Consider the following 10,059-nt stretch of genomic DNA (forward strand, 5'->3'; position numbering starts at 1 on the left):
CTGCTTTTTGACCACATCCTTGGCCTCCCCCAAGGAAGGTTACAGGTTCTGCTGCCTTCTCAAGGAGCTGTATTCTCAGGTTGATGTAAAACTGACATCAGCTGGCTTTGGGTCAAGGCTTGAACTCACCAATACTTCTGCAGTACTTACTGGTCACGTTTTATTCTTTATTTGAAGCCCACCCCTGGCTCCTCCCTTTCAGGAAGAGCACCTTCTCCAGTGCTGCACAGGGTAAGAGTGTTGTGTGTATGTACCAAGAACTGCAGATGCTTTAGCGCTCTGAACGTCCTTACAAAACGAGAGCAAACAAGTCATGACCAGGAAGTCTCAGACATCAGTAAACATACAACAGAAATTCCTGTCTAACACCTCAGGTTTGAAGGATACTGCTAGTGGCATGCTTTTAGCTTTTTTCCCCTTAGTAATAAGCAGGAGTCCATTGACATAAGACCATCTGTGACAGCCATGAAGGGCTGAGCTATCAAACTGCATCCCCCAGTGCCCTGAAGAGCTGGAGTGTGACCATATTCTAGACAAGCCCCTGTGATGCAGCACTTAAAAACTAAGAGGAAGAGTTCTAGTTGGCTCTACACACCGGAGCTTCCAGAGAGCTGAGAGAGCTGCTCTCTTAGACTGTCTCCTAATGAGAGCTCAGAATAACCCAAGAGAGAGCTGCTCTCTTAGACTGTCTCCTAATGAGAGCTCAGAATAACACAAGAATCTGGCTATAATTAGCAACAAAAAATACAGGCAAAAGTCATCTGAATTTAGGTAAAATGCATTGTTGCACATTACCCTCCTCATTTTGGCTACCAAAAGTGCACCTTTCAAATAAGAAATTACTGTGCAGTGCAGTATTCAATAATTTAAACCAAAACTGAGAAAGCACTTTTTGAAAGTAAAAAAACCTTCTTGTTTTATATAGAAATCCGTATATACCAAGCAACCCCTTCTGCCTAGCCAGCAAGTCTCCAACTTCTGTGAGCTGCTGCTCTGGCTTCCCTTGTGCTTGCTTACAGTTTCAGTTGCTGCTGAAGGTCATGAATTGATCCTGCACTGCTTTGCAGTTTCTCTTGCACTAGTGGATCTTCTTCTAGTTTGACCATTTCAATCACTCCATTGTTTCCAAGAATACATGGTAGACTTAAGAATACTTCACTGTTTATATTGCAACATCCCTGAAACAACACACAAAGAACACTGTCACACAGTTACTTATTTCTGCTGTCTGGAGCATGGAACTACACAAAATAACTTGATTATTTTAATTAATCATCATATTTCATCATATGGCATGTTTTGTATAGTTCAAATTCAAGTTATTATAGATCATGTGAATGGTTTGCTGTATAGGAACTGTAAAATATTACTGTAGAGATAAAAAAATCTTGAACCATACCACACTTGGAGGAATTTCCCAGTATAGATATATCAGACCTCTATAATGCAGGCAAAGCTTATACTTACTTCTGGGGGGGGGAGTGGCTCATCAACCTCAAATGTATTTGCCCTCTGGACTCTTGTATTTTTGGGATAATAATCCATTTTTAATATTGGTTTCAGAGTAACACGACAATTGATTTTTGCCTATTTTTGGATTATAATTGAAAGCTGTTGTTGGAATAAAGTACTGGAAGTAGTGCTACTTCAGAACAGTGACTTTAAGCCTGTGCTGCTAGAATTAATGGTTATATCCAGTATAAATATTATAATTACAGTGCCAAACAGAAGGTATTATATAACACATTTACCTTTGCCAGAGTGGATACAGAATGAACCTTTCTTTTATCTTTCAGTATACTGTCAGTCAAATCAGCGACCGAGAGCCCAACAGACCAAGATCTCTGACCTTTTCCCTTTAGAACTTCCATAGCTCTATATAAACCAGGAAAAGGAGAAAAACAGGATGTTTAGATTTTAATTATTCTTGTTTTGGTTTATATGTAAAACCCAAAAGACAGATTAAGTGTACCATATCAGGTAAAGTGTACTATAAAAACATGATTCTCTGTTTTGGAAAACACCACAAGGGAATTAAGAATTGCTTTAAAGAATGTCTTTATGTATATTTTACCCATACTAGTAACAATTCTCTTTCCTGACAAAAGGTGTAACTGCTATGTGGCTAATTAAATCAGGTAAACTGATCCAGATGTGTACTTTGCTTTGAAGTAAACTGCTTCCACACAAGCCCTCAGAAAAGTGTTCCAGAAGGCTTGTATACTATTTTAAAAAACAAACAAACAAACCACAATCAAACTGGCAGCTCTAATATTCTAATGTATATTCTGCAATGCTTGTCTTGTCCTTAGATTGTCACAGCCACATCATTGAGAACTTCAGAAAAACAGTGAGCATATACAAACACATGAAAGTGAATGACGATCAGACCTACAATTTCCTATAAACTCAATGTGTGAACATTTTAGAGCAAACTTTCTCCTCCTCATAAAGAGCTGAAGGAAAAAAACTCTGCAAATATCAAGTGCCTAAACATGAAAAAAAAAGATTATAATGGCATTACCTGTTAGCCACCTTTTCCCTTGAGTTACGAGCAGCCATTGCTTCTGTTTGATTTGCAACTAAATTACAACTGGTCCATGATGGTACTAAATGGAAACAACCAACATTTAAATGCACATCATCTAAGCAGTGACTAAAATAGGTAACAGATAAGGTGGGGAAGAAGAAATACATTTTTTAAAAATTCAAGCTTTCCAAACTTTCTTTTCCCCACAACAACCCAAATGTAGTTGATGACCTTCCGAGGTTCCCTGGACTGCTGAAATAAACTCTGTAGTAGCACCTTAAAAATGAAGTAATATGTAACAATTCTTACATTAGCAGTAACCTACCATATATTATACCACATCTCCTTCCTCTTTCTGTACCTAACCTATGTACTGTTATACCAAATAAAAAGCATTTGAGGTTGTATTTTCTGTTTTTTTTGTTTTTTTGTTTTTTTTTTTTTACTGTGACAAATGTCAAATACTTTTGCAACCAAATCTACAGTCTGGGCACACACCAAAACTGTATTATTTAGAACCATTATTATGAAAATCTACCACCCTGGTTATCACTACCTTAATTACTTTTCTCAATTATTCTTTCATTACTCAATTATTTAAGCAATGCCAGGATATTATATACTCACAGTCATAATAAAATATTCCTTTACCTTTGTCTTCCCCTTGTTCACCAATAATCCAAGCATCTTTTGCCAGCACCTCTGCTTTCAAAAGGTTTGTCAGTATATACTGAAATCTCTCAGTATCTAGGTTGGCACCTACTCCAATAACTCTGCCTTTGGGAAATGCACTCAGCTTCCATGACACGTATGTCATTACTTCAACTATATATGAAATAAAAACATGTTGACAGTGAACAGCCACTCAAAATTCAACACAACTGCAAACTACGAATCACAATTACAAAAAACTCAGGACCAAGTTGTTTACTTTAGTAAAGGTATAAGCATATAAGAACGTATCACTATTTTATTTCAACCTAAAATACCAAGTCAGGTGAGGAGGAGGTGAAGAAAATTCATGGCCCAAGTAAAGTTTTAAGAGAAGTCAAGTGAGACTTCAGAACGAGTCACCATGCTTCCCTCTATGAAAAATCTCGCATGCTTCTAAATTTAATTCAGCTAGTGCTTAATTTCTTTTCATTTGGCAAGCACTGTCTTCTCCACCTCCACAGCTCTAAATGATAGGAAGGGTAAGAAGCACCTGAGGAATAGAAAAGGGCTGTCTTCAGTGCGTTTACAGGACAGAGAAGCTTGTATGTACTTCTTTGCCTCTTAGGTAGTGTTTTTGCTTTGTCTTAGTTCACGGTATCACTGACCCAGCAGATTTAAACTTTCCACCAAAACACAGCTGCAATATTTACCATCAACACTACATTACATATATTAGTAGTCTGTGAGTCTGATCATATGGCCCATAACACACATGCACCTGCCCTTACTGCTCAGGAGAAACAGATACATAAAACTCACAACTGACAAGACAACAGCCAATGGATGCTAATCTTGTAGATACAGTCAGGTGGAAGCTACGTACAGAAACACACAGAAATACATACCTTTTCTACAAAACAAAGTATACTATGTTCTTTTATCTTGGTAACAGTAAAGAAAAAGCCCTCAAAGACAGTGTCCTGCCCACAGCTGAAAAGGAAAACATCTTTCAGAGTAGCAAAAATTTTGGACTAAGTGGATGTATTTGGTAGTAATTTATTTTTAAAACAGGCCAAAGAGAAAGCCAGCTGAGGGCCAGAATATCAGGTGAGGTACCAACATACCTGGATGAGAAGCAACAAGGAGAACAGTGTTCTGACTGTAGTGTGATATTGCTGGGACAATTCCTCTGAACAAATCCACATTGCTTTGTATGACATCAAGGTAAGTCTGAGCGTTACCCAGAGAATTAACTGTAAGCACCACAACTTTTGAATCAGCTGAAGCAGAAAAATCTGAAAATACAAAGAAATAGGTTTTAATAATTTATGTCATTCTATCAAGTTTTGGATGCAGAACAAAGAGCCGTCATAAAGGCTGAACTGCAGCATGGAGCTTAATTAGGGGATCTTCCCCTCCTGTCTGCCTCCCAATTTGGGGCACTTCCACCTGTAAAACACAGCTCTCCCACAGAACTACTTTTCCTGTTTCACAGTTGGCAAACTGTGGTGGTGCAGACCCTCCCTGGGCCATGTTGCTATGTCAGCACCAGCCAACACTGTGTTCTTCTTTTAATAAGCTGCACTGGGCTGGGAAAACCTGTAACTTTCTGATCTCACCTGCTGGAGCAGTGAGTTGAAAAACCCAGTACCTTCTTGTCGTGGGTACAAGTACAGTGATGTGGGATGATCAGGCACTCCCTAAGAAACATACCCGAGAGCCCCCCTGCCTGCACTCTGAAAGGTGCCAGGATTACCCGACAAGAGTTATGGCCACAATGAAAAAGTACTGACCAAATTGAACAAAGTATTGAACAAAGTCAATCATCTTGCGACCCTATAAATACTGATCCTAATGCAGCAGGCTGTGACCCAGTATCTCCCCCTGAGCTGGGACACCTCCCAGGGTAGATTTTGCAACATTTCAGACCATCCACTGACAGAAGCTGACAAAGGGAGAAGAGTAATTCAGTATAACTAGATTTCATGAGGTTCAAAGGCCAAGAGTGAGTAATTCATTATGATTTGATTTTGCAACATTTCGAGGATCATTTGGTACCAAGAATTCACTACAATCTGCAGAGAAAAAAACATCTTAATCATAGGTTAACATCTGTATCTGTGTCTGCATGCATGTAGGCAATTTGATTTAGGAAAATTTGTTGAATCTTTAAGTTGCTGTGCCGATTATAAGAGATTGTTGATTATTGCCTGATTAAGTGTTGCTAGAAAATCATACAATCTTGCAATTTATTGTCATACCGTTAATGAATCTTAAATTGTTGCTACCTTAAAGTTATATAGGACCCATAATACCATGCTGAATCAATAACACTGAAATCCCGGTATCCAACGTCCTTACACGTAAACCGATGACCAAGTTGGAATCCAGCTGCACCTAGACTCCTCTCTGAGAAGGAGTTCAGAAAGCAAGGGCGTCCATTCAGAACCTCGTCACTCAACAGAAGGGCCTCCCTTACCCTTTCACCCCTGATCATTGTGTAAATCCTTCTAGTTCGATTCTAACTTTGTTTTCCCCAATCCCTGTGTAAATCATTCTAGCCCAATTCTGACTCCACTTCCCTTTGCGTGCTTCTCCCATGTAGTAAGAGAGTGAATCTTGCCATCGAACTGTTAAGTCGCACTTTTACAAACTCATATTAAATCACTTCTGCTAATAGCCTTGACAGTGATTCTTTAAGTGACCTAAATCACTCTCATCCGCAACACAAACACAGAAGGCAGACTGCAATTTGTCCAAGGATAGCAGAGACCAGAAACCTAGATGGGGTTGACGGATAAGCTTTTCCAAGTTTTCTTGGTGAGAGAGAAAAAAAAATACATCCATGAAAAGCCTATTTAATTTTTATTTTGACTTTTAAAATAGAGGAAAGACTTTTACTCCTTTATCTTCTACAATTTTTGATCTTATAGCTCAATCAAGGACATTTACACAACCATAAAAAGTGTTTGAAAAGTATACTTATGAACTCCAGTAAAAGACATGGATTTATTAGCCCAAGAAAACACACAACTACATTTGCTGCAGAAATTCTTAAGTCAAAGCTTCCTTGAGCAGGTAACTCTCAATACCCAATACCTGAGTACCATACAGTTGATCAGAAGCACAAGAAAGCCCTCCATTTCATCGTGCAGGGGGTGCAAGAAACACAAAACCACCACAGACAAGCAAGGAAGAATAGGAAAGTTGCTCAATTCAGTTCCATCTTCCCGCATGGAAGAACTTTTGAGCTGCATCACCTCAGCCTCTGCAGTAAGACCATAAAAGTCTGCAGCCATCACCACTTGGCATTGACTCTGTTGAATTGTAAGCTCACAGCTAATTGAGGACAAGATTGTTAAGAACGAATTGTTTGAATATGCAGTGATAATGATTAAGAACTAACTATTGGCCATGTGCATATTTAATGAACATCAATCTAGGAAAGCAGTCCTTTTAAACTTACCTTTATCAGCCTTTTTGACACTGCTCTCACAGCTACCTCTAATTTCCTAATATACACATATTTTTTCCCCCTTCCTTCTCTCTCTCCAGCTATGACACTGAAGCACTAGCTTGGCTGTTCTCTGTTTCTGCCTGAGTCCAATTTCAGCACAGCCTCTTACCCTGCAAGTACAGACTCACATACTTCTATTTCAATGGACAGAATGAAAAAAGCCCAAAATAAAAGCGATGCAAGCTTGGATGAACCTTCCCTTCCCAATTTTGCCCTGATAAGATGAAGAAAATCAAGAAGCTATGAAAATATAATAATATCTTTTAAAAACATGGCCCATATGCCAGAGCCTCTGCATCACCCCAGGTGTCCCACTCTCATTAAAACGAGCACAAGCACACACGTACAGTACTCACTCCCATTCCAGCAATAACATCCAATACCTTTGCTGATCTCCACGTTTGGCAAAGCAAAGATCTCCAAGTCCATGATCCCTCCTTTTGCTGCACCTTCAGACAGGTCCAAAAGAACCACCTTGTCTGCGGCACCCTGAAGGAAAAAAATAACGCAGATCAACAATAAAACAAACCAAAACTTGTTCTTGTGGGGGTGAGGAATAAAAACCAGTATTCCTCCAATTCCAGTGTTTGTTGTATTGTATTGTTGTGTTGTATTGTAACAAACAAAATTACTGACCAAAATTACTGTCAAATCACAAGAAAAATAATTTAGTTTAGTGAGTTTAATTGGAAAATTACTCATTACAAACAAACAAATAAGAACCTCATAAAACCATCTATGGGAAGTTATAAATGTTGATGTTACTGTTGTCTCTGAGCATATACCCATCTACAGGTTATCCTTTTCCAGGGGACTAGGAGATCCCAATTGTAAGAGGCCCCCACTCAGGTAGGAATCCTTTAACCAAGGATTTTCCAAATAAGTGAATTCAATATTCAACCCTTTGTATTTAAAAAGCTGACTGATAAAACATGGCAGAAATTAATATTTCTGCGTGTCTGTAAGTTAACTGACAAATGACATATGCAGTGACGTGGCTATTACAACTGCTGAGCTATTTCAATGTGTCAGACCCAAGAACTAGGTTGGAAGGCTCCCTATTAATCAGGTCTGTTGCTATTTATAACAATGATGTACCTTAGCTGCAACTGCTAGCACACATGCAATACCAAGATCTCCAGCTCCAACCACAGTAATTTTGTTACAACATCCTTCGTTTTTGCCTCCACCAGTTTTTGATTTCATGTCAGTCTCTCCTACAATTGAAAGAAAACCACAAACTTAAGTGCTGGTTCACACTGTATCAATACAAGTATTACTGTTACATAAAGGATCACGCCTGACCACAGAAAATGCATCACAACTTGCAAGGTGTAAAACACAAATACTCTTCTGTGGATAGGAATATTTTTTCACTAAGTAGAAAATATAAGCATAATGATATCAAGAAGCTAGACACTAAGACTATACAAACAATACTCCCTCTGCTACTGTTACAGGTGTAAATATATACCACAGTCATAAATTTTTTTGAAATACACAATATTTTACAAGAGATGCAAAATGGAATTTGATTAAAATACAAGGATCTGAGGTTGCTCAGCCAATGCTACTGGTAACATGATTCTCATTCTGACTATAATCTCCAGAGAGATTTCTAACAGAAACATTAAGATTCATTGACTAGAAATGTGTATTGTGTGCACACACATGTGTGTGCTCACAAGCATGTATGTGTACACAATTGTCAGAAGAAACAGCAGAAAAGGGTTAAAGGGAAAGTTTTGCACTAGTTGCCACAGATCACCATCTGTGACTTCATAAAAGAAGGAAGAAGAAAAGGCTGACCTGAAGAAAGTGTGTCAGGATGAACACAACAGGACTGGAGTCATAAAGTACCCAGATAAGGAAAACATGAGAACTCATTCAGGAATTTTACCAAAGATTTACAACGGGTGAGATAAAGTAATGATGCAAAAATGCCAAATAGCGTCCACTCCTGAAGGGTGTAAAAAACAAGTCTGAAATCAGCTTGTCACCACCAAACAAGAACCCAAGAGACATGAATATGGGCTCAACAGCCAGCACTCCTTGTCCTCAGTGTTGCACACCTGTGACCATAGTCAGACAGGTCTCAGGGCTTCTGACTGTGGATGCGAGAGTGTGAATAAGATCTGAGAGAATGAATGTGATTGCATAAAGTCAACTTGTTTATAATAAAATCACATTTCCCTTCCACAAGATCTCACATTGAGTTTTGCTGCAGTCATTACCAACAAATGAGCAGTACCAAGCCTACAGCATTCTTCTGTAGGCTTAAATGCAAACATCCAAAATGAGCTGTTTATTCGAATAAGAGAATCTGAGCTGTCGGTTCAAAAAGAGGCACTTTTGATTATACAGAGAAAACAACAAACACTGTGGACATGCAAACACCAAAAATTCAGATATTAAAATTGTGTAGGCATCTTTGAGATGTCAAGTAATAACAATGAATAAAAGAGATATTGTGTGGGAACATTAGAAATGTATGAAAACATCCACACCTTCAGTAATCTTTGCAATGTAGGAGAGAAGTTCTGATTGCCTGGCTGCATCAGAAGATGACAGTGAATACAAAGGGAGCTCTTCCTCAAATTTTGCAATCATTTCCTTGATTAATCCAATGACAGTTGATTTAGGCTGAAATATAGCAATGCAGAAGGCAACACAGTTGACTAGCTATTTTAGTCAGTGGTATCAGCTGTAAACTGCACTATTTCATAAAGAACCATAGCTATACAAAATTTACTCAAATTATAAATATTGACACCCTTAACACTTACATAAACACTTGAGGCAAAGAAAAGCCTGGGAATTTTTATATCACAAATGAAAAAGACATCCCATCCATTTCAGAAAACTAGCACTTGTTAAATCATTTTTAGTGGTTATTGAATACAGTGCATACAATCATTTAGCAACAGCACTGGCTTTTGACTCTCGGTGCTAATGTTTCAGAGTTCTGCGAAGAGAGACACACCCAAAAGGTAGGAACTTCCCTTGAACTTTCTTCAGGGATACTCAGTTGTACGATTATTCATTATTCACAGCAACAAAGGAAAAAGTATCAAAGGGTCCACATGAGGTTTATACTGCTTTATAATGGTCAGCCCCTTTTTACTTCAGCTTAAAATAGTTTTCCTTAAAATAACTTACAACTTCCTTTACAATAGCTTCATTAAGTCTGAAAGCTTAAATTTCAAGACACACAACATTCTACTTCTCTTTGCATAATCATTACATATTTAAGATTAACAAAAAATGTCAAAAACAAAAAGCCACAAATCCTATCCACTACTCTCCACTGATCTCCATGTGATACCATGCTTTATTAGAATCATAGAATGGTTTGGGT

At 38.2% G+C, this 10,059-nt stretch overlaps 1 protein-coding gene across 1 annotated transcript; it reads right to left on the bottom strand.

The window, feature by feature from the left end:
* Positions 1-879: 879 nt before the first annotated feature.
* UEVLD (UEV and lactate/malate dehyrogenase domains) lies at positions 880-9,338 on the bottom strand. The gene is made up of 8 exons (XM_010170585.2): positions 9,209-9,338; positions 7,800-7,918; positions 7,085-7,190; positions 4,309-4,479; positions 3,182-3,355; positions 2,525-2,609; positions 1,752-1,875; positions 880-1,178 (listed from the first exon to the last, which is right to left on the bottom strand). The coding sequence occupies exons 1-8, from the start codon at positions 9,309-9,311 to the stop codon at positions 1,014-1,016; spliced, it is 1,047 nt and encodes a 348-aa protein (XP_010168887.1). The 5' UTR covers positions 9,312-9,338; the 3' UTR covers positions 880-1,013.
* Positions 9,339-10,059: the final 721 nt, after the last annotated feature.

Source organism: Antrostomus carolinensis, unplaced genomic scaffold, assembly GCF_000700745.2.
Source record: "Antrostomus carolinensis isolate BGI_N321 unplaced genomic scaffold, ASM70074v2 scaffold49976, whole genome shotgun sequence".
Classification (NCBI taxonomy): Eukaryota; Metazoa; Chordata; class Aves; order Caprimulgiformes; family Caprimulgidae; genus Antrostomus; species Antrostomus carolinensis.